The following is a 23,847-nucleotide window of genomic DNA, read 5'->3' as shown; positions in this document are numbered from 1 at the left end:
GTTAGACCACTATAATTAGGCATGTAATTGTGGCTGTAATTGTGCCTTAGAGGTAGGCTTGAATTTCTCCCTTTGGCTGCTATATATGTACCCCTGTAATCATACGTGATATACAAGAAAATCTTTCCACACTTTCATGGTATCAGAGCGGCTACAATCCGCTACCCTTCCGCAATCCTAGTCTACGCGCCGCCGGTCCTTCTCGCCGCTCCTGCCGCCGATTCACTCGCCCGGAGCGCTGCTGAGCCGATCGCCGCGCCTTGATCGCCCGCCCTGCCCTGCCCCTTGCACGCATACGCGGTCGCTGATCTCAACCACTCTCTTTTCCCACCATGCCGGATACCAGCGATGCGGCCACAACCCAGGAGGCCGCCCTTGCCGAGCAGGCACGCAAGGACGAGGAAGCCCGTCTCCACATTGAGGCCCTCGACAAATTTGAAGCCGCCCACGAGGCCATCTGGGCTCAGGCCACCGCCGTCGTTAACGTGAAGGCCCTCATCCCCGTCATACTCGACAAGGCCACGAACACCTACACCAAGTGGCGTGGGCTGTTCCTCACTGTCCTCGGCAAGTACGCGCTGACTCACCACGTCCTCAAGGATGAGGCACTTCCCGAGCGCCCTACATGGCTCCAGGCGGACTGCGTCGTGCTGACATGGATCTACGGCACCATTTCCAGCGACTTGCAGCAGTCCCTCATGATCCGGCAGCGCCCCGCACGTGAGGCGTGGTGCTATCTCGAGGATGAGTTCCTTGGGCAGAAGGAGTCCCGTGCCCTCCTCCTCGAGACGCAATTCCGCAACCTTCGCCAAGACTCCCTGTCAATCACCGACTTCTGTCGTCGCCTTGAGACAATGGCGGCGTCTCTCGCTGAGTTCGGCGATCCTATCGGCGATCGTCAGATGGTCCTTACTCTGCTCCGTGGCCTGAACGGGAAATTCCGGCACATGGTGACGATCCTTAAGATGCACCGCCCCTTTCCGACGTTCACCGAGGCACGCACCCATCTCCTGCTGGAGGAACTGGAGATCGACGCCCGGCCTCCTTCACCGCCTGCAGCCCTCGTCATGACGCCGGTCGCGTCCGGCCCGACTCCACCCTCCAACACGCCGCGACAGGTGAACCAGATGGCTCCACATCGTCCCTCTGGGGCGCCCAGCGGCAGCGGCGGGCAGCGCTCCAACAACCGTCGCCGTGGCCGTGGCGGCCGTGGCGGTCAGCAGCAGCTTCCTGGCAGCGGTGCACCTCCAGGGGTAGGTCAGCAGCAGCTTCCTGGCAGCGGTGCACCTCCAGGGGTACACCCTTCTTTCGGCCAGCCCTGGACTGGTTCTCTGCAGATGTGGCCATATGGCCGCCCACCACCGCCACAGCAGGCCTTCACCGCCTTTCCACAATATGGCAGCCCGTTTGGCGGCGTTCCAGGCGGATACGGCTACACTACGCCATCGCCGTATGTCTACGGGGGAGCTGCGCCCTCGACACCGACGCACCAGGGGCACCCCGCGCACTATCAAGTGCCTGCGTCGGCACCCTGGAACCCCACTCATGGTGGTGCATGGAACCAAGACTCGTTGGTGCAGTCCTTCAACACGATGTCGCTCACCCCACCACCACCACCTTCCGAATGGTATGCCGACTCGGGCGCTGGCTCCCACATGACTGCGGACGCTGGTACACTCTCCTCTGTTTCATCCCCTTCATCACTTACACCTTCATCCATCGTTGTTGGAAATGGTGCACTTCTTCCCGTAACAGCCACTGGATCACAAACCTTTTCTTTCCCGCATCGTCATCTTGTTCTTAATGATGTTTTAGTTTCCCCACATATAATTAAGAACTTGATTTCCATTCGCCGTTTTACCACTGATAACAACTGTTCTATTGAATTTGATCCATTTGGCCTTTCTGTGAAGGACCTACACACCAGGAACGTGATCGCCAGGTGCAATAGCTCCGGCGACCTCTACCCATTCTTCCCACCCAACATCAGCACCGCAGCCTTCATCGCAGCACCTACCTCGATTTGGCATCGGCGTCTCGGCCATCTTGGGCGTGAAGCAATGTCCAAACTCATCAGTTCCAGTGTTATCTCCTGCAATAAAGATGATCTAGACCACATCTGTCATGCGTGCCAACTCGGTCGGCACACACGGCTGCCTTTTGGGTCTTCTAGCTTTAGAGCATTTAATAATTTTGATTTGATACATTGTGATCTTTGGACATCTCCTATTGTTAGTGTGTCTGGGTACAAATATTATCTTGTCATTTTGGATGATTGTTCCCATTACATTTGGATGATATTGTTCTCACTGCTTCCTCTGCTGGTCTTCTACAGCATATCATTGCGGCCCTTCAGCGTGAGTTTGCTATGACAGATATGGGTCAACTTCACCATTTTCTGGGTATTTCAGTGTCACGGTCTGCTACTGGGTTATTTCTCTCTCAGCGTCAGTACACGCAAGATATTTTGGAGCGAGCCGGGATGAGTGAGTGCAAGCCATGCAGCACCCCTGTTGATCTACACTCCAAATTATCTGCCGAGGGATCTCCTGTCGCTGATGCCACACAGTATCGCAGCCTAGCTGGTGCCCTACAGTACCTGACTTTCACCCGTCCAGACATCGCCTTTGCTGTTCAGCAAGTGTGCCTCTATATGCATGACCCCAGGGAGCCTCACCTCACGGCTCTCAAGCGGATTCTGCGATATCTGCAAGGTACTCTTTCACTTGGCCTAACTATGCGCCGCTCTTCACCTACAGACCTTGTCGTGTACACGGATGCAGACTGGGCTGGCTGTCCGGATACCCGTCGCTCTACCTCCGGCTATGCAGTGTTTCTAGGAGACAACCTGGTGTCCTGGTCCTCCAAGCGCCAGCACACAGTCTCACGGTCCAGCGCCGAGGCAGAATACCGAGCTGTGGCAAATGGTGTTGCTGAAGCTACCTGGCTGCGACAGTTGTTAAATGAGCTTCACCATCCACCTCGCCGAGCTACCGTGGTCTATTGTGATAACGTCAGTGCCGTATATCTCTCCAGCAACCCAGTGCAACATCAGCGAACAAAACATGTTGAGATTGATCTCCACTTTGTTCGAGAGAAAGTTGCCCTCGGTCATACTCGAGTTCTTCATGTACCTACGACATCACAGTACGCAGACGTCTTCACTAAGGGTCTTCCTACCTCACTCTTCCAGGATTTTCGGTCCAGTCTGACCGTTAGCGAAGCTCCCGATTAGACTGCGGGGGAGTGTTAGACCACTATAATTAGGCATGTAATTGTGGCTGTAATTGTGCCTTAGAGGTAGGCTTGAATTTCTCCCTTTGGCTGCTATATATGTACCCCTGTAATCATACGTGATATACAAGAAAATCTTTCCACACTTTCAGTGATTCTTCATGGAGAAGACTTGTCAAATCAAGTTGTGATAGGATAGTATACATTCAACAAGAATCAGATTGGCATCAATGTTTAAAAGTTGCATCTCTTGCTGATGGCAGGTATGTGTTTACAAAGAATTCTGAGACTCATGAGATCTTGCAACTAGTAGTTGGCTAATGTTATACAGAATCTGCACAGTCAATTATATAGTACTGGAAAAACTGTATTATGATCTACACTTCAGTCACTGATACTAGAAGGCATATACATGAATTAATTAAAGATATCCACAATGAAAATTTAGATTTCATGGTGTACATTAGCTCTTAAAGGAAAAAAAAAAGAACTTTGTAGTTTATGTTTTCTTTGGCAACGATATTGTTTAAATTTGGTCCAATTTCATATTCTTAAGTTGTGTTTAGAAATGAACAAAATGTTCCCTTGTCAATATCTGATCTAGTTATTTACACAATTGGTAATCATGGTTCAAAAGCTAAAGGGTTCAGCTAATTAATATAACAAACACCCTTTATCCAAAGGGTGTCTCACCACATCTATGTTCTGATTGAGTAAATAATTTAGCCTTATACATTAGGAGCTATATTTTGCCTGAAGCCAAGCACGTCCGATGTCCGTGTGGGTTAATTTACGGTCTGATTTGAATTTGATATTTTCCATCCATTCTATTCATACCGGATATGAGGCTCAAGGCTCTTGAATTTAGTTTGAGGACACTTCATTCTGTTTCCTTTTTTTTCCTTCTTGTTTCTGCAAGGCGATAGTGACTGAAAAGGAGTAACCATATGACAAGACCCATTGAGATCCACAGTGTTGCCTTAATAACCATGACCTGAATAGGGAAGTGATATATACATATCTATATATATGTATAAATAGAAGGTTTTCTGCATCACTTCTCACACCCACAAACTTCCTAATAAGGAAATAAGATTTGCTATAAGATTGCACAGATTTACAGTGATACTCTTTGCTCAAAACATAATAAGAAAGAAATTTTAGAAGATATAGCTGACAAACTAGTCAGCAACCATGCATTATTTTGCATATTTGTCCTCTTCAAATGCTTATTTTTGCATGCATCCATCCACTTATGTAATGCAAATTGCATAAAATGTAAGAGACTATTTAAGTTGCGAACGTCATAGATGCAATAATCAGTAGCTATATAGAGTATTTTGTCGTTATTTATTGTAAGAATGTTTGGCTAAGACAAATATGCATGAATTGGCTGCATAACTAAACCTCAATAAATTCTCATAGCTGAACTTGCCGAAGCGAACAAATCTTAAAATTCATGTACTATTGTGCTGTCAATAATCCATCACATACTCTTTGCTCTTTAAACATGCATGTAACAGGACACATTATGTACCAATTAGCAATTTATTTGAATGAAATTTTCATCATCCCATGATCATTTTATATTTCTGAAGGGTGGTAAATGCAAATGTCCATCTCATATATGATTTCATCCTATCAATGTTCTCTTGGCCAATTCTATAAATAGTTTACCATCTCCCATCTCCCTCTACATCTAATTTCTAATCTCTGAGTGCAATGGACATGGATATGCAGAACCCTCTCAGGTTCGAAGAAGAGAACACCCCAGCCTTCTTCTCCGAGCTCTTCTCTCTGGAATCCGAGCACATGGTCACTGGTATAGATGCCCTCGATCTCACCTTCCGCCGACATAGTGTTGATGTAATCCATCAGGTAATAAAAAATAAGCTCATATCAAGAAACACCTAAGACTTCAAAACCTTGTGTTCTTACTCCCTCTTAGAATAGTTCCCTGCATTAACTTATTCTATCTTCACAGACGCAGTCCTCCAGAATTGTTAATCAAACCGTAGCCTACCTTGCCATCAACTACCTCGACCGCTTCCTCTCGCTTCTTGGATCACCAGTAACGAGAAAAGCTATCATCTTCACCCTATTTATTGAGTATTTTCTCTTTTAATGTGGTTGGTTGTTCGGTTGCAGAGCCAAGAAGAATGGGTCCCTGGTTTCGTCGCCGTCGCTTGCTTATCGATCGCCTCCAAGATGAAGCGCGAAGGTTTCTCCCTCGCCCAACTCCAGGTACGTAATCATCGAGAGGTGCTTTCGTTTCACAGTTCTCGATTCGATTGCTCCGTGAATTTCTTTCGAATTAATGGTTTCAGAGGAGGATGAGGTTCGAATTCAAGCCGGAATGGATCGCAAGGATGGAGAAACTTATCCTTTACGCTTTGGAGTGGCGAACACGAGCCATCACCCCCTTCGCCTTCGTTCGATACTTCCTCTCCTTCTTCTCCCCCGCCGATCCTACTTTCTTGCTCACTCTCCAGGATCGAGCCGCCGCTACCTTCGTCGACGCCCAAAATGGTAACTTTCGATTGATTCGCTTTATGGGTCGAAATGCTGTATGCAAATTCCAGTTGTCTTGGGAATTGCGTGTGTTGTAGGGATGAAGTTTTTGGAGTTCTCGCCGTCAGTGGTGGCGGCGGCGGCGCTGCTCTCCGCCGCATTCGAGTGCTTCCCGTTCCAATTTCCCGCCTTTCGTTCGGCTATCTCTGAGTGCCCTTTCATAAATGAGGTAATTACGCAACGACCGTCATTTTCATCTCTCTCTCTCGTCCTTCATTTATAGTGGTTTATCGTAATAGGAGAAGTTGACGGATTGTTTGAACAAGATGACGGATAATTTGGCGTCGACGTCGAAGGGGTCAGAGCCTAGCTTCGGCACGCCGGTAACCGTACTTGCCCTCCAGTCAGCGGGCGGCTTGACGTCGTCGGATGACCTTAAAGACTCCCAGACGGCTGACCGGCAAATCTAATTTCGTGGCATGTCGCCGTTCGTTCAATTATTCCTGCGGAAGAAGAATAAATAAATAAATAAACAAATAAACAAAGGGAAAATAAGAAAATAATATTTGAATATTTGTCTTTTTCTATCACTACTTTTCTTGTAACCTCAGAGAAAGATTAATCCAATCCGATGATTAGCTAGTGGTCTAAGTCTGCCAGTTCATTTGTCGCCAGCCCTTCTCTCGGATGACTACCTACAGCTAACTTTGTTCATCTCTCTCTCTCTCTCTCTCTCTCTCTCTCTCTCTCTCTCTCTCTACGAAGGTGGAAGGCTAAGCTGGCCTGGCTTGAGCTTGCACGGCGTCCACCAATGGTATCGCAATAACCACAACATTTGGCTAGGACAGGCCCGTTACATTTCTAACAAAATCATCTGTGTGAGTAATCAGTAAAATGTAAGAAATAGAATAACCCCAAGAAGATGGAATTTAAGAAGCACAATAGCTACATGTTCACAAAGATGACCTTCCATGCCACAGATAGTCTGAAAGAAGGTAAGTTAACTCAGTAGGAAATAATCTTTCCCTCCAGCTCAACTACAATGCACAAGCAGCTTCTTACTTGTAGAGCGATATCAGCACAAAGATACTAGTTATATCAGTATATGTATATGTAAAACCATCAACCAAAGCATATCAAAAATCAGATGCAAATATCATGATGATAAAAGCCATCATCAGGCAAATGCACCGTAGACTAAAAGAATGTTTTTTTTATTGCGAAGAGATGATTCATATGCATCAAAAGTTACTTTCTGTGATACAGAAGCACAGGAGGCTCAATAATGTCACCATCAAAGACTCTTAATCTCTCTGCGCCGTAGGCAAGACTATAAGATTGTAAACATTTCATCGGTTTGTCTTCTTTTAACTATTTATCCTCTCAAAGAAGTACAGATATCCCATGTCCTTCGGCGGGTTTACTGATGCCCCAACCTTGCTGTCATTGAAGATAACCCATCTTCCATCTTTATACACATGCGCCACGTAATGGCCACACTGAGTGGAGGTGCCCATGTGGCTCACCAGTGCCATCAGCTTGTATCCTGTGGAACAAGTTTATTGATGATACAAAAAGAATCAGGACCATATCTTATTTTAAAGAATATTTCAAAGAACCAAAAAAGGATGAAAATAAATGAAACAGTGAAGACTCCACAAGGTGGCCATAATGCAATATACTGAGATTCATTACATTTTGCTAAACGTAGTGCAACTACTTAGAGCACTAGCAAAAATCAGTGGCAGACATGAAAATTCACTATTATAAATCATGACAAAATATTCCAAAGAAAACCAAAGAGCCCTGCAGAGTTCATTCGATCAGGTTACAATAAGCTAGAAGGATTGACACTGTAGATATGATTGAGAACCAAATATTGATTGTTCAAGTAAAAAATTTAGGGAATAGAGGCAAACATCATTACCAAGCTCAAAGATAAAGCAAGGAAAATTTGTAACGAAAATGGAAGCATCAGGGCAAAATTTTCAGAACAACAAAAAGGAAACTTCTTATTAGAAAATATGCACATTTTAATACTCTAGTAGGCATGAAAATTGAAAGTAAAAAAAGGTCGAAGAAACTAACTGCCGCTTCCATCTGGAACTCCTGGGTCATCAGCATGATTATTGCTTGATGCAGCATCACTGTCCACTGAACTAGATGCTTCCGGGTGGCTAAATATCCAGTCTGTCGCTTTCTCAATATTGCCACCCTACATAATATTTAGACATAAATCAGCTAATCAACCTTCAATGGACTCAGAAAAGAAAAGGACAAACCAGAAAGCCTTTATATTTAGTCAAATGAAATAAATCTATGGAATATGGAAATGATGAAGACTGGTAAACAGTATTAAGAATAAGAAGCAGCAAACAGTACAATTGGAAAAGAAAATTATTCCATTTAACTAATATAAGAGTTTAATGCAATAGGTATCAGATGCTTCTCATGAAAGGCAAAAATATAAGATCAGTCTTACGGAAGCCTTTAGTGCTTTTCGAGCAACATCTTCTTGAAATCCAAATGAAATTAAAGTTTCAACACTTGCTTCATCAACAGATAGTAGATCTGCAGTCCTTGAATCGGCGGATAAAGGGTCATCTATATCTGTAGAATAATATAACAAACATCAATATGCTATAAAAAAAAATGGCTGTTTGGAAGCAGTCCTAACATGATAGCAGATACAAAGATATAGCTTATAAGTCATTTATATCAAAAAATGAAAGAAACCTGGATCATCCATATGAGACAGCAGCCAGGTCATTGCTTCCTCAACTCCAGCATTTGAGGTGCTAATGGCAGCTTTCTGACAGTGGAGATAATTAAATCCCATGTTTGCAAGCTTGGACACAATATCCTCACTAGCAACAAGATGGGTAGGTTCTATTTTCTCACCACCAAGAACTGCAGAACAGTAAATAGTAAATAGGAGCAGATGATCATCAATTCAAGATAAAACCCAAGAGAGAGAATGCCTCGTTTGGAATTAATTTATCTAACAAACATAAAAAGTTATAGCATAATGTACCTGTTTCTGGTAGTAGTTCTTCTCCTGGCTGCAAACCTTTACTGCGCATGTGTGTAATATCAATTATATCAGGTACATCTATGTAAACATCTGGAATAGAGTGGAGAAGAAAGACAATTATTTCAATTTGCAGTCACAACAATAACAGTGTATTAGTACCAAATGAGAAAAAGGAAGTGAGAAATGAAAAGGGGAAAATTACCAAGTTTCTTTGGCACCCAACCTTCCTCCATCACAAATTTACGCATGTGCAGAACCAGGTAATCAGGGAATGTTGTCAAACCAGTGGTTCTGTAAAACCATGTAGTCAGAACTCCCTAGTCCATATACTGTTTAATGTTTGTTCATTCCATTGTTGACCAATTTAAGCTACAATTCACACCGTCGAATAAAATTCTAGAACAAATTGCCCCACCAGAAAGCAGATAAAGAATCCTTGCATGCTACATATGCTCCGTGATTACATATAGCTTTCACATTCAAGGAGCAATGAAAACAATAAAGGCATTTTATTGGCAATCCATTATCTAACACTCACAATCTTAATGAAGCTAAAGATTGATATGGTAAATGCAACAAAGATATGAGATTATGGTCACAACTGGCTTAAGCACCAAGATGGATAATAAAAGATCTCATGCATTTCTTTGATATTATTTACAGCACAACAATTTATTTTGACACAAACTTACTTAATTGCTGTTGTCTTAGCATTTAATGCAGTGCTGAAAAAATCATGAACCTCCTCTGGAGCTGAAAAACTTGATAGGCAAGCTTCCAAGGGAACTCTAGGCCGTACAATTTCAGCACTAGCTCTGTAAAAAAAAATTTAAAAAAAAAACATATTCAAAAACTTGAAACTTATGTAAAAAGTACGAAAATGATATATGTAATTGAGATGTTCCTTACATTTCCTTGCCTTCCAAACCCATTTCTGCTTTCATTTTGTGAAATGCTTCCAGCTGTTCTGTATTATTATTACAAGGCATCAAAATTGAAGGATCAGAAATGAACCTAAAACAAATTGATAAACCTAAAGATGGTTACCTTTATTAACAGCTTCATCTAGTGGTATATTCAAAGAAAGAATGTAGTCTGCTCTTCTATTGTAAGTAACTTTTCCAGATGGACATTGAAGCCTCTCTTCAATAAAGAATTTAAAACTCCTTGAGGGATCAGCTTCAGGTTTTCCAGAATTGGCACGTTCAACTTGGTCAAGTAGATGTAGAAAGAACTCCAGGGCATCCTACAAAGCAACAAATGTACATAACCCACAAAGTACCTTAGAAGTTGTGCATATATGCATCATACAAATTATAGTGGTTACATACAGAACAGATAATGGTTCAAGAGGAATATGCTTCAAGTTCAAATGAATATATCTTGCTCTTGCAAGTACTGACCCATATGCATATAGATGAGGCAATTACATTTTTAAAAATATATACTATCACAGATAAAAAAAAATGTCTGGCACACTTGTGATAAAAGCTGCAAAGGGGCAATCTGAATAACTCACCACATGCAACTCCGGAAAGATCATAAGAAAGAACACATGGACTAGCCATATATTATGACTTAAAAGATATACAAGAACACAAGAACATATGGGTTTATGAGTTCATCCGAGGCAATCAGTTGGAATTCATCGTTATACAAATAAATTTAAAATTTTAACGTATACCTGTTTGAGGTAGCCAAAAGGTCAGCCAGATTTACCTCATCTAGATTCTAGCACATTTTCTAAGACTGATTTTAGACTGTTATATAAGGCTATAACAACAATCAAATTTTAGACGGTTCTATAAGGCTATAAGAATGATAAAACTACCAAAAAAACAATCAATCAATACATATTTTTTCTAAATGAGGGAGACAATATATTGAGAAAAATTAAAAAAATGACAACCAAACACTGACTAATAATGCTTAAAGAGAAAGTTACCTGTTGCCTCATACTAGAAAATTCAGGATGGTTAGCAGCAATAACTGCTTTAAACATTCGAGGAGGGACCCCTTCCTGCTTCTGTAAGAGGAAAACACTAACAATATAAGGAATAGTATTAAATCACACATGAAAATCTGGCGAGAATGAAAAAGTGAAGTTCAATGCAATGATGAAATATTTCCAGCAGGTCAGGATAGCCAAATTTTGATTCTTAAACTATCATTTTCCAGACAACCGTAATTATTTAACTTGTTAAAACCAGTGCTTTAAAAATCGGAAATGGCGACCACCTTGGCAGTGTGGCCTAGCAAGTTGTTGCAAGTCAAAGCATAGTGGTTCAAGATGTATTGTGTACAGGATTTACTCTACCTGGTTTAGTTATAAGAAAAACCCTCACTTTCCATTCCTATCTAGCCACCATCTCTCACAACCACTCCCACTCTCCCATCTACTTCTCTCTTCCCCTCTCCCTATCGGCTCCCTCTGTCCCATGCCTCCCACCCCACTTGTAGCCCTCTCTCTCTCTCCTATCAGCTATTACTGATCTCGATTCGTTTTAACCAATCTGGATTGGGATCGACCAAAATTGAAAACCTTGATAGTGGTAAAGTATTTCACATATTAATTATAGTCACCATATATGCATGAGTTGCATGAGCCATTTTTGGTGAACAAGTGGCTAAAACAAACGATAATTTGAAGAACCATAAGGAGATAAGGAAAAAAAACAAGTTGCTCAATTTTGACTAACACTTCAACAAATTAAAGAAAAATAAGCATTATAAATTTATAAGTCAGCTTGTGAGTTGGGGGTCAAATTTTTATATTATGTTGATTCCTCTAAAGAAATGCATATAGGTGAATACATCCATTGCATTGTTGATACTGATAGTAAGAAAATAGGAGAGGAAAATAATATCCGAGTTGTGACTCATATGTTGCTGCTAATTTAGCAGTTGCACGGTTGCTAAAAGAAAATTTTCCTCACAAATATTAGACATCTTATTCCTACACAGATTTGATGTTGGAGAATATATCTAAGAAATGAAATATTAAAGACTCAACTGAATAGGGGAGGAAAGTCACGATCTTCATTTTTGTACATAACAATTATTAAGCATGACGCATTAGTTCACCAGCAAAAAATGAGATTGTGAGACCGAAGGTTACAAGATTTGTCATTTTTTTTCTTACTTTGCAGTCTTTTCAAAAATAAAGAAAAATTATAACTTATGTTTACTTATTACAACATGCAAATTGTTAACTGCTGATAAAAATAGAGCTTATTCTATTATCCTCATAAACCAATTTTAGAGGCAGGCATTATCAGCAGTTAATGTGTTTTTACCTTGGTGAAGCTGTTCTGAGTTGTTGATAATTAAAAAAAAGTACCAATGAGATAATTCACTAGTTTCCCAAATGTTATGTTACTGTTTCCCAAATGTTCATAAAGAAGATAATTCACTAGTTTCATAGCCAAAATGGCTGACAAATAAACAAATTAAAATGAAATCTTGGGTACAATCTAAGCAAGCACAGAGTTCCCCAGAATATACATCACAGGATCGGAAGGAAGAAAATCAGCTAAAATTTTCCAACAATCAAGAATAGACAAAGGCAAAGAGAAACACTACATTGGTTCTGCAGCATTGTACAAAAGTAAGTGTTGACCACTGTTAATCATTAGGTAAATTAGGGATAAAAAAGAAAATTTTCAGCAGTGTAGCATATCCAAGCAATTAATAGAGATTTCTCATCATGTCTTCATCATTATTACTTCGCCTCATAATCAAAAATTGATGTAGTGCAAGAGGTTGCAACTTGCCTGCATGTTTCCCTACATTCCATTTATTACGTGACCCTATAAACATAAAAAGTGAAGTCGAAGATATTATAATGTCCAATCATCATTGTATAAACAATTACAGGTTTCTTTATGATTTTTTGCTCATATAAAGTTTTATTGATCTCTTGACACAAAGCTGGGAACCACAGGTATGTAGAGATCACAAGAAAAATGTATTCTATTAAATTTTCCAGTGTCATGCAAATGAAATCGCAGACTAGCAAAAAGGCTAAAAAGGAGTACCAGGAAAACTTACAGCACTTGAGGTCATCGTTTCACACTTGCCCGCTTCTTCTAGCTGTTTGATCTACAAGATATTAATATCCTGCCTCAAAATGTAAAGATAACCAGCAAGCAATATCTTTGCATACCTCATGAGCTGCTTGAGAATATTTACCCGACAGCATACCATGCCCTAGCTTTGTCCTATGAAAACATCATTCTATCAATTTAGAAAGAATAAAAAAATTTATTTCAAGTTTCAAACTTTCAATGAAATAAGGGCTGCGGCCTGTTGGTAAAAAAAACAGACAAAAAAAAAAGAATAAAAAACATAACTTTCCCCCAGTAATTTCAGAACACTTAAGAAAAAATGTTCAAGCACAACCAATAATAAAAGCTAGTCTTGATCTATATTAGCTAAATCAATGCATATGTAGATTTTATATTAAAGATCTCCAAAGCAGATAATCAGAATTACTGCCATTGACTGCATCTGTTATCCACAACAGTCATCATCAAAAATCCCCAAAACCCAAAAATATTTTTAAGAATCACTTATAATTCACCGAGAAAATATTGCAAGAATAATACATGTTTATCTCTGACCCATTTTAACAATGGGCATGGATCCCAGCAAACCTTTAGTTAAAGCCTGTGTCCTCCAAATGTTTTGACATAGCAATATTAACATAGAGCTTAAACACAGAACTATCAAAACTCCAGATACTGAAGAAAAGATAAGTTCATACTACCTGGATACGCCCATGTATTATACAAGGAAATGTGAATTGAAGTGTATAATCATTATATAGTGCAAAAGCATGTCAGGACAATGCCATATTCATTATAAATGCCACCAAATCAACCAGGGAGAACCGTACAATTTCATGAGTTTGATTAAGGTTATAATGAACAATAATTGTTGTGCGAGACTGGCTATTGGCACAGCTGGGGTGCAGACAATACCTCCCTATAACAAAGCTGGTACTTGACTGCCGCATGGCCATTCATGATAGTTAATCTACTTACCATCTAAATTGTCATGACACACATTGAAGTATAAAAAAAGAAATGCAATAAACACATAATACAAGTTATAAATTAGAATTTGGAATTGCCATGTAAGTCTTTGTATCATAATGTATTCATGTGACACATCAACTTGATATTCCTGTAAGTCGTTCATATAAATTTGACTTCTTTTTGGACACTGAGAAGTGACAAGTTCAGAACCAATGTTAGAACAATCCCCAAGATTATACATGCATGGAGTCATTAACAAGCCAAGAAAATACATCGATAAAGACTCCCAGGAAACTCTTGCAAGCCAGATGCATCTTAATAACTTATGTTATGAGGAACAGTATTCACATGCAGTGTGGCTTCTCTTTTACTGATAAATTTGAACCAAACAAACACTACAATTTAAAAATATATAAACAGCAAAAAGCATATATTAAGTTGCATGAACCTTGTGTTCTCTCAATATTAGTAAAACAGTATTGATGTCCTAGGTGTAACTCTATAGCATAAGAATGCTAGCATGCCCACTTACAACTGTGTATTCAGGTCTACAGTTGGATCAGCAGGAGCCATCTCAAATGCAGCTTTCAAGTTCTGCTTTGCATAGTATCTGCAATACAGCATATAAAGGGGGACAAAAAAAAGTAGCTATTAAACAAAGGGTAATTTGAACTTTAAAGATATAAAAAATAATGACTCCTTGATGACTACAAGTGCATACCTTGAAATGAAAGAATGAGTTGAAAAAATCACTTGCATTGTTGAAGCCATGTAACAGCTGAAGAAAATGAATGAACTTTAGCGGTCCTTTATAAAGTTATGCCAAAACTTTTCAAGCACTCAAAATAAGATACCTGTTTCCAAGATTGACAAGCCCGGTATAGCCAGGTCCAAATAAAGGTTCCACTTCTTGTCCACTTTCCTGGATCCTATTCCAATCAAAATTTGTGTTCTGATCAAGTTCTCTTTCAGCAGTTGTCATTTCAGTCTGTAAAAAAAGCAGCCATTATCTTTATATTTCTTGCAATAAATAATTGTCGCACTAGATTAAGAAGCGTTGGTCAACTTTTGTCAGCACAAAGGAAGTGCACCAACAGAAAAAATCATGCTCGTCTTGTTTTGACCATAAGTCCGTAACAATGACCAAGGGTTTGTATACAGTGTATTCAAATAAGCTATATGTAGTTGTATGCACTATGCTTTACAGAACACCGATACTGGAAAATGTTTTCTTGTTAATGATCCAGAAAAACATCTTTTCCAGACACTCCACACAAGTGCCATCATCTCATGCACTGTGATTTTATTACTGGAGCATGGATTCTCGGATAAAGTGGCACAAAAAATAAAAAGGATGCCTCAGAACAAGACTTTTCTTTGATCACCAAGCACTAACGCCCACAGTGGATCAAAGAAAGGACCACAAAAATCATGAGCAATAAAACTGAAACACTATTTAGAAATAGGAATATCAATAAAAGGACTAGCAGAACCATGTTTATCTTTTCTCCTCTCTAGGGGCAAACAACACAAGAAAAACCTTTCAGAATCTTTCATAAACGTAAAAGTAGAAAGTTAATGGCCTTGTATAAAATAACATTGCCTTAATCTTCAAGTCCACAAACAAAATTCACAGTAGAAGTTAACTAGAGTAGAATGTAGAAAATAATTCTTTTTCCCAACAATAGTATGACTAACCTTTTGCAGTGATGAAAAATCGATGCCAAAATGTGACAAGTGCTGAGCTAATAAAGGATCTTCGACACTATTATCCTCCGGGTAAGAGAAAACATCTGAGCTGCCACAAAAAGATTGATACAAATATCACTCTAAAAGGAAAATTTTGACCCCTATATATGAAAATGGACTGAGCTCAACATTTTAACAACATATGATGAATATAGGAGCAGCTGCCATGAAAATGATACATATGCACGTGGGCATATAGATTATTTGCAAATGGAATGTTTTTATTGCAAAATAAAGATTAAACCACTCTAGTCACATCAAACAAAACATGAAATATTTTAGACTTATTGATAAGCAATAATCAGCCACATATAAGATTGTGCAGTGAGCCATAAACACTACTATCCAACTAAAAGAGCAACACAGAATATTGTCCAGCATAAATTGTAGAACTACATAAGTGGACCTTATCTCTTACACGAATGATATCATATATGCAATATAACATTACCTGCGGCTTCTAGATCAGCAGTTATAGTTCCAAGTTTTACAGCAAGAGGATAATTTTTCTCTCTGTAGTGCTCAACAGCATGATTATTGCCACCAGTCCCATCCCAATTTTTCCTTCCACAGAGTATCATTCCATCAGTTAAGTTTAACCAGAGGTTATCAGTCTTATCGCATTTGCTACATTTCCAGCCAGAAGGAGGCACAACAACCCCATTGTCAATCTGTTGCAGAGTCATAGCATAAGCACTAACTTTCCTTTTCTCTGCAGCCCAAGATGCTAGTTGCTCTCTGCGTTCAGCACCTTCGGCAATTAAAATGGCATCAACTGCTAGTCTAACCTGCATTTGGAATTATATTTGCAGCATAATCTTAGAAGGGTTCACTATATTCTGGTTTTAACAGCGAAAATAGGGCATACCTTTTCTGGCAACTCCACAGAGGGAAAAGGAAGATAAATGAAGTCAGGTAATATGACAATATTGTAAGTTTCTTCATATTCAGTTTCTTGATTATCAAATCCTCCCTCCAGACCTATCAATGATGAGAAAGTATTAGAAATTACATGTGGGTGGGTGAGAGAGAGAGAGAGAGAGAGAGAGAGAGAGAGAGAGAGAGAGAGAGTCTGCAGTCTAGAGAAACAATCTGTCTCCTTTCTTAATCAAAGAGGTCTTGCAATATAATTTTGTTAGAACGAGAACATGTGGATGCTCACTGAAATCCTCCTCAAAGAGGGTTTTCGTACCACCCTTTCTAAGGGCCACATCTAACATACAAACATAGTAAGTTACACCCAAAATCTTCTTATCGACAGTTACCCAAATAACAACTTCCAAAAAAACAAGCACCAGAACATTCAAGACATTGATCCAGCATGGTATAGAACATCAGTGGCGAGTGTTATTCCAGACTCTAAACAGCCAATTGATCACCAAATAACCATGGGTCTAAGCAGGCAGCCAAACAGTAGAATATTTCCAGAGTAGAGTGCACACAAAGAAGGAATAAAAGTACAGGCACGAAGAAATGTACCGATTGCGAGCAACGTGGGCTTCTTGAGCGGTCGGTCCTCGGGGACCAGCTTCCTGCGCTGCTGGATGTGGAGGTAGACAGGGTTTCCGGTCTTTTCATAGTTCCATCCTACGAAGTCCTTCCCGAACGCAAGAAACGAGCAGAGGTCCACGTAGAGCCCTCCATTCGACCTCTGAGCGCAAGCCAGAACAACTCAATATGTCAGAAGAGATGGGGAGCAAGAAGAAGAGATGAAATGAACCCTAAAAATGATTCACACCGGAGTGTCGAAGGAGATGCAGCACTCCTCCTTGTAGATACGGTTGGTAGGGCCGGGTATGCGGACCTTGGAAAGGTGGGAGCGGAGGATCTCCATAGGAGTCGAGATCATTGAGCTTAGGGTTAGGGTTTCGAAGGGGGAGAAGAAGGGGATGCGATCAGGAAAGGAGAAAGAGAACTCTTCTTCAGGTGCGCTAGTAGCGTTTCAAGGAGAACGGGGGAGAGAGAGAGAGAGAGAGAAAGAGGGGGGGGGGGGAGGGGATTTCTTTTACCATAATAACACGAATACCGGAGCTTAAATGGGTTTGGGATTATAATTGGGCCGTTGATTTTGGGGTTTTTTTTTCTTCTTCTTTTTCTTTTTCCTATTCATACGTAACCGTACCCTTTTAAACCCTCCCCCCCAAACCCCTCTCTTATGTAATAATGTACCTCTTACAAAAAAATTACCAATATTTTACATGTATTATATCATGCATACTCTTTCACAATTCTTATTTTCTGCATGTCGTGTACTCTTTCAAATTTTATATTGTGAAATTTATACATAAAAATATGAAAAATTATTTCTATTCTAATTTTCACAAATTTCTCTTAGTTAAAAGTACTTTTTTATTTTTTATTAAATTTTAGATTGAAGAGCAATTGTACGAGTATTTATTCAATATATATATATATCAACTTTATATAGGCGTAGAAGCAAATATGGCATTATAATTTGATCCAAATGTTCTAATTATATCACTAGAATAATCTGGTGAATAAGTTTATAACCCAAATAACACATATAAATTTGAAATTGTGCACATTTACTAAACAAGACAAGATCACTTTCATTTAACACTCTATATAATCTTTATTTTTTAATTAATAATTTATCTTTAAAGATTTCATAACAAGATATTTTATTTTATCTTATAATTTTTATATAACACTCTAAATTAACTAAACCTAATTATTTTTAAATTAAAGAATATCAATCAAGAATTATTTCATTGAAATACTACAGATAATTTTTTATAAAAAAAATTTAAATTATCTTTTAGTGAGATAGGAGAGGTAAGGTAACTAGATCTAGGAAGAGGTTTTTAAATTGGTGGATGGGCTAGGGTGAGAGATGACTCCAAAACGGTGGGTGAATATTAGAAATTTCTTAAAGATTATTTTAGTCGAGAAAGAGATTGAGCACCCGGCATCAGAAAGCACTTTGTCTGAAAGAAGATCAAACCTTCAGCTTCACGAACTTCCTGAGATATATATATATATATTAACATTTTCTAGCTGTTTGTTTTCTCATTGCAGGATGGCAGGATGTTTATGTGCTACACTCGATAATATCACGATTGAACACTGAAAGATTGCTGTAAGGACTAGTATACTATTCGCGTGATTGGAGTGTGGAGTTTGGACATGCCACCTCTAAGCTAAGCTTTGATAGTGCCACCATGCTTAGCTAGCTATATGTTCTTCCTCAAGAAAGCAACAAATTAATTATTAGCTGGAGGACAGGGAAGTTCATTGAGAATGTCAGCAGCGTCTTGCAACATCATCATATTGGTATAGGGGTTGTTGGGGAACTTAAGATTAACTTCTCCTTTTCATAGCGACCATGGTGATCATCTTAACAGATCCGGGTTAGATTTGCTATTGCATCAAAGTCAAAGGAGCTTGTTCTTGATTTGTCAGCAACACCATTCAGATATACTGATGCTTTAAAGGAAATACAGCTTTCCGTGTCAGCTATTTAGTATTGATCAAGGAGGATCCTCATCTATCAAATGCTTTCCGCTCAAATTTTTGCTCTTAGAAGCCATCTCCTGCCCCCTGGTTTAAATGGTGGCTTTTCGAACCTTAAATCATTTGATCTGGTTAACGTAGACGTAACTGAAGAAGATGTTCAGTACCTGCTATATATATTGTTACATGCCTGAGTGGAGTGGAGTGGAGTGGAGTGGATGAGAATAGTAGGGTTTCGTCACCTGGGGCTACAGTATTTACTTGTTGAATTCTGCTCCCTTCTGCAAAAAGATTGAAGTCCATCCGGTAAACTTGACCACTTTTTAAGTATACAGGGGATATGATAGATGTTTTATTCTTTGAAGCTTCACAGCCAACTAAAGAGCTTTATACTCAAGTCCTGAAAGATATTCTTCTCTCTTTGAAATACGTCCTTGCCATATATGCTTTCAGGTGTTCTGCCTCATCTCGAATCTCTAGACTTGTGCATCCGTTGGAAAACTATGGCTTCTCGAAGATCTTTCTTGTCATATCTTCATCAACTATGTAATTTAATTGTGAGCCAGCCATGCAAAGAGCTTATTCTTTGTTTTTTTTTTAATTTTTGTCCGTTTTACTGTGGTCTTTCAGCTGGCTGAGATTCCAAAAAACTTTAGTATATTTATTCATCTAATAAATTTGAAGTTGAAGTTGAAGTAGAGAATTTTTGGAATGCAAGAAATTAGTGACAGCATTATCTATTTGGCTTCTATCTTGAATGTTGCTGCTGTCTTGCAAGAGTTTGACATTTCCATTAGTGAGAGCATTATCTGCCGTGGAAACGACATAATTTTATATATATATCCAAGTCTAGTGTACTACTTTATCAGATGAAATATTGTTTGTGTTCCACTAGATTATATGTGACATTACTTTATCAGATGAAATATTGTTCGCTCCCTGGAATTATGTGATTTATTACTCTGTTCAGAAAATAAAATACGCTATTACTTTGAAGATGTCTTTGATATATGTGCTTTGTCGCAATTAGTGAGATTCAATAAGGTACTGTAAATTTTGTCTTCTCGGACTTGGGATCCAACAAAAATTAAAAACCTAAGACAACATTCAGCTTCTCAATGAATGTTTGCAGCCTAATGACACAGTATGAGATATATATATATATATATATATATATATTTATGTGTGTGTGTGTGTGTGTGTGTGTATGCTTCTTAGAAATCTATCTATATTTGAGGAGCAGAAAAGTTGGTCCTACTTTCCATTGGGTAAATTTGCCTGGCCTGAAGAAGAATCTGAGAAGAAAACCATCGTCTCCGGAGACTCTGCAAACAATTGAAGAGACCTGGGGATGGGAGGCATGTCAACTTGTATAACGCCCTCTAGAATCTGAACAACCTGCCCCATGGATGGCCGATCGACTTCGTTATCCTGAATGCACCAACAAGCAACTTTGCAGGCTCGATCGAGCTCTTCCAAGTTGGCGTCACCCTGAAGCCGATGATCCAGCAAGCTGACCACATCCCTTTCGTTAACTCTGTTTGCAGCTAGTAAAGGGAAACAACTCGTCCTTCCCTCCTCACACTGTTGCATGTTCCTTGTACCAGATATAATCTCCAAGAGCACCATCCCGTAGCTATACACATCAGCCTTCGCAGTGATAGCCACACCTGAGATCCACTCCGGTGCAAGATAGCCAATGGTCCCTCTCATTGTGGTCAGAACTCTACTGTAGTCTCTGCCCAGGAGCTTCGCCAGACCGAAATCCGCGACTTTAGGCACAAAGGATTCATCCAGAAGGATGTTCTCTGGCTTGATGTCGCAGTGTATGATGCGGTCCCTGCAGTTGTCGTGGAGATAAGCTAGTCCTCTTGCAGCACCGAGTGCAATCTGATACCTTTTGTTCCAGTCCAAGACCATGGAGCTGCTGTTTCTGAACAGCTGCTCGCCTAGAGAACCTTTGGGCATGTAGTCGTACGCCAGCAATCTATGGTCGCCTTGGGAGCAAAACCCGCGAAGGCGAACTAAGTTTACATGATGAGTTGATCCCACCGTGCTCACCTCGTTGCGGAATTGCTTCTCGCCCACACAGACAAGGCCTTCCAGCTTCTTCACCGCAATGGTGCTGCCCGCCGGTAGCATCCCTTTGTATACAGACCCAAAGCTTCCTCCCCCTAACTTCTCAGAGAAGTTCTTGGTCATTCTCTGCAACTCGCTATACCGAAACACCATCAGATTTCCCTCTGTTATTGTACTAATACTAGTAGTAGCAGTCGCCATTCTTTTCCTCCGCCGGTATACCCAGACCAGGGTGAAGACGATGGCCAAGCAAGCTAAACTGCCTAGCACTGAGCCTAGCACAACCCACTTCATCTCTCCCTCCTTGCTCTCGGAATGCTGCGATAATTCCGAAGCAGCGAGACGAAGGTAAAGAGTCTCTCCACTCGATCCATCCGACTTTTGCTGCAAGCTAAGCAGATCTCCGTACCACATAGAGCACCCAGTAATGCCGTGAGAATAAGCAGTACAAGAGCAGTTCCTCAAGCAAGCTAATTCGCAGTCTTCAACAGTAGCAGCTGGTAAAGAGTGTGGAGTATCCACTGAGCTAGCACCTGGCATTGGAAAGAATCCATCTTTCGGGCCGTTCGCTGAGCTATTAGTGGCGCATTGCAACGGCGCATTCCTCCGACACCCGCGGCTATGATCGTTCAGTTCCCAGTCCGTCGGGGAGGCTTCGCTGAAACCTTGGACGCAGCTGCAGAAGGCAAAGCTCCTCTCATTGCAGACGCCAAAAGGCCCACATAGAGCATAAACATCACACTGTTGTTTCGGCTGAGACCAGAAGAGTATCCATTGCTGGTATCCCTCCACCCAAGTTAGCTGCTTTATTTGTCCCGAAATATCCATGATAAATCTCGAGATGACCGTATCATCTTGAAGGGAATAGGTGAAGTAGCTCGTGTTGTCATTCGACACGAATTCAAAGTTGTAGATGTAGTGTGAGAGCATCTCAGGGACGTTGGTGAATATATTGCCATTCCACTCTCCACTGGTCCAGAATTCTCGAGTTTTATTCCAGTATATGAAATATTGGCTAGACCCATTCGGGTCTATCTCAAGGGAGAATATCCCAGGAGCAGGGTCATTAGAATTCTTCCAAGAGGTAACGATCTGCCTCTCCCCAGTTAATTTGTTCCTCCCAAGCTTGCCGCCAGGAAGCCACGTGTCGGTTGGATGATCCATGCTCTGCCAGTAGACCTTGGATGGCTTGAACCCATCTCTCAAAACGAGGTTCCCGGTGTCTTGGATCTCAACAATATTTGTGGAGTTGGACGGTATGGAGCTTATATTGGTAGACCAAATTTGGGTCTTGTGCTGGTTAATGAGGACAAGATTGCCATCAGTGGATACTCTGATCTCAGAGGAATCAGGGTCTGATATGGGTGTCTCCCTGTTTGCTACCCAGACAGGTGTGAACTTGGAGACTTTCTTGTACCAGATTCCCATGTAGTAGTTCTGAGAGGATTTATCACCTGGTATGAAGAATCCCATCACAAAGTTGCCACCTTGAGAAACGATGGTATTGCTTCCGGAGAGAGGCTGATCGACAGATATGAAGCTGGCGGCGAAGGAGAAGCTGGCGTTAAGAGAGAATGAGGGAAAGAGGATGAGGAGGAAATGAGGATGAAGGTGTTGAGTTCCTCGAGAAGGCATGGCTAAAATTAGCATGGAAGGCCTGCAGAGAGAGATAGAGTAGAATTGCAAACAAAATACAAACAAAAAGGTGGATCAATCTTAAATGCCATGACCTGTGCCATTAATCAGGGAAGGTTGCATTTTGGTGTCGCCATTGAATGGCTCTGATGAGAAGTCCTTTTCTCATTAACTTCCTGTGTATGTTGATATATATACATTACCCCGAATTGACTTCTACTCTCTTATTTTGCTTCTCTTTGGTTTGCAACTTGGAAGGTTAGTTGGAAGCAGTTACTACGTTCGTCTTTTACCACAGAGGAGTGATAGATAGCAGCCGGCTCCATAAGAACGGTTCAAAGGCCATCCACTTGGATCTTTCGCTTGCACGGCACCGACCAAGACGGGAGGAATTAAAAAATATTCAGACCTCTAATTAACTTCTAGTAGGGTTAAAAAGGCTATAAATAAAGGATTCAACGACTGACTGCTCGTCCTTCTACTTTCTATCCCCATCTCTAGACCCAGGAGGAGCTGAATCTTTGACATACTATTTCTCTTAAAGCCTTGTCAAGAGCTATGATCAAGATACTTTTTTTTCTCCCCAAGTAGAGATCAAGAAACCTTTTAGGCTCGATCACAATTTTGTACTGTGAATATTGTTTCTATACCCTTATTCATTCTTCGATCAGCTTGTCAAACCTGGGGCTTACACGACGCTATATTGTGTTCCTCTATCTCAGTTGCTTCGTTGGAAATGCATGGAAGAGGTTGATACAATTATTAGCATTAACTACCAGTAGTAGTCTGGTACCATCTGATAAGTTATCTAAATTAAGTGTTTGTGAAACAATCTAGTTTTTAAATAAGAGAAGAAACAAACGAAAAAGAAACAATGCTGTGAACTACGCACATGAACCTAATAGTAGTAGAGTATAACGTGGCCTTTTTCGGATTCGTAGCTCTCTCTCTCTCTCTCTCTCTCTCTCTCTCTCACAACCTTTTTGGGCTTTTTGATCTTTCTATAAGAGAAACAGCCCAAGCCCTTTGCTTGGGCTTTCACTTTTATTGCGCATTTAAATTTGTGCACTAATTAAAATTATAGGCGGAGTA

General features: G+C 40.5%; 4 protein-coding genes across 5 annotated transcripts; 2 read left to right on the top strand and 2 right to left on the bottom strand.

Moving 5' to 3' along the window:
* Positions 1-6: 6 nt before the first annotated feature.
* On the top strand, positions 7-2,093 carry LOC140761027 (uncharacterized). The gene is made up of 2 exons (XM_073098192.1): positions 7-1,671; positions 1,914-2,093. The coding sequence occupies exons 1-2, from the start codon at positions 333-335 to the stop codon at positions 1,949-1,951; spliced, it is 1,377 nt and encodes a 458-aa protein (XP_072954293.1). The 5' UTR covers positions 7-332; the 3' UTR covers positions 1,952-2,093.
* Positions 2,094-3,385: 1,292 nt separating this feature from the next.
* LOC140761028 (cyclin-D6-1-like) lies at positions 3,386-6,414 on the top strand. 2 transcript variants are annotated; one of them, XM_073098194.1, is made up of 7 exons: positions 3,386-3,497; positions 4,975-5,112; positions 5,219-5,305; positions 5,383-5,478; positions 5,562-5,763; positions 5,844-5,974; positions 6,072-6,414. In XM_073098194.1, the coding sequence occupies exons 2-7, from the start codon at positions 5,047-5,049 to the stop codon at positions 6,213-6,215; spliced, it is 726 nt and encodes a 241-aa protein (XP_072954295.1). In that variant the 5' UTR covers positions 3,386-3,497; positions 4,975-5,046; the 3' UTR covers positions 6,216-6,414. The 2 variants fall into 2 exon arrangements, with proteins under 2 accessions (XP_072954295.1, XP_072954294.1); XM_073098193.1 differs by having other exon boundaries at positions 6,045-6,411.
* Positions 6,415-6,943: 529 nt separating this feature from the next.
* On the bottom strand, positions 6,944-17,546 carry LOC140761025 (ubiquitin carboxyl-terminal hydrolase 14). Its single transcript, XM_073098190.1, has 20 exons — positions 17,306-17,546; positions 17,047-17,218; positions 16,436-16,548; positions 16,019-16,355; positions 15,517-15,611; positions 14,673-14,806; positions 14,540-14,596; positions 14,351-14,428; positions 12,945-12,999; positions 12,830-12,871; positions 10,725-10,805; positions 9,827-10,025; positions 9,689-9,746; positions 9,472-9,594; positions 8,982-9,070; positions 8,780-8,869; positions 8,482-8,655; positions 8,228-8,355; positions 7,834-7,960; positions 6,944-7,291 (listed from the first exon to the last, which is right to left on the bottom strand). Exons 1-20 carry the CDS (start codon positions 17,414-17,416, stop codon positions 7,113-7,115), a joined length of 2,442 nt encoding a protein of 813 aa, XP_072954291.1. The 5' UTR covers positions 17,417-17,546; the 3' UTR covers positions 6,944-7,112.
* A 2,530-nt stretch (positions 17,547-20,076) lies between these two features.
* LOC140761024 (G-type lectin S-receptor-like serine/threonine-protein kinase At2g19130) lies at positions 20,077-22,804 on the bottom strand. Its single transcript, XM_073098188.1, has one exon. It carries the CDS (start codon positions 22,768-22,770, stop codon positions 20,296-20,298), a length of 2,475 nt encoding a protein of 824 aa, XP_072954289.1. The 5' UTR covers positions 22,771-22,804; the 3' UTR covers positions 20,077-20,295.
* Between the last annotated feature and the right edge of the window lie 1,043 nt (positions 22,805-23,847).

This window comes from Typha angustifolia, chromosome 6, assembly GCF_048772165.1.
Source record: "Typha angustifolia cultivar Huaian chromosome 6, ASM4877216v1, whole genome shotgun sequence".
NCBI lineage: Eukaryota > Viridiplantae > Streptophyta > Magnoliopsida > Poales > Typhaceae > Typha > Typha angustifolia.
This window is presented reverse-complemented; position numbering and strand designations above follow the sequence as displayed.

What these genes read in the sequence shown, in the direction of transcription:
- LOC140761028 (XM_073098193.1), top strand. Translation starts at nt 5,047, where the DNA reads ATGGTCACTGGTATAGATGCCCTCGATCTCACCTTCCGCCGACATAGT. An exon ending in TCTCGCTTCTTGGATCACCA is followed by an intron (nt 5,306 to 5,382) that starts GTAACGAGAAAA and finishes GTTCGGTTGCAG; the next exon opens with AGCCAAGAAGAATGGGTCCC. An exon ending in CTTCGTCGACGCCCAAAATG is followed by an intron (nt 5,764 to 5,843) that starts GTAACTTTCGAT and finishes CGTGTGTTGTAG; the next exon opens with GGATGAAGTTTTTGGAGTTC.
- LOC140761027 (XM_073098192.1), top strand. Translation starts at nt 333, where the DNA reads ATGCCGGATACCAGCGATGCGGCCACAACCCAGGAGGCCGCCCTTGCC. An exon ending in CCACATGACTGCGGACGCTG is followed by an intron (nt 1,672 to 1,913) that starts GTACACTCTCCT and finishes CTTTCTGTGAAG; the next exon opens with GACCTACACACCAGGAACGT.
- LOC140761025 (XM_073098190.1), bottom strand. Translation starts at nt 17,416, where the DNA reads ATGATCTCGACTCCTATGGAGATCCTCCGCTCCCACCTTTCCAAGGTC. An exon ending in AGATGAAGCTGTTAATAAAG is followed by an intron (nt 9,747 to 9,826) that starts GTAACCATCTTT and finishes ATAATAATACAG; the next exon opens with AACAGCTGGAAGCATTTCAC. An exon ending in AGAACTACTACCAGAAACAG is followed by an intron (nt 8,656 to 8,779) that starts GTACATTATGCT and finishes ACTGTTCTGCAG; the next exon opens with TTCTTGGTGGTGAGAAAATA.
- LOC140761024 (XM_073098188.1), bottom strand. Translation starts at nt 22,770, where the DNA reads ATGCTAATTTTAGCCATGCCTTCTCGAGGAACTCAACACCTTCATCCT.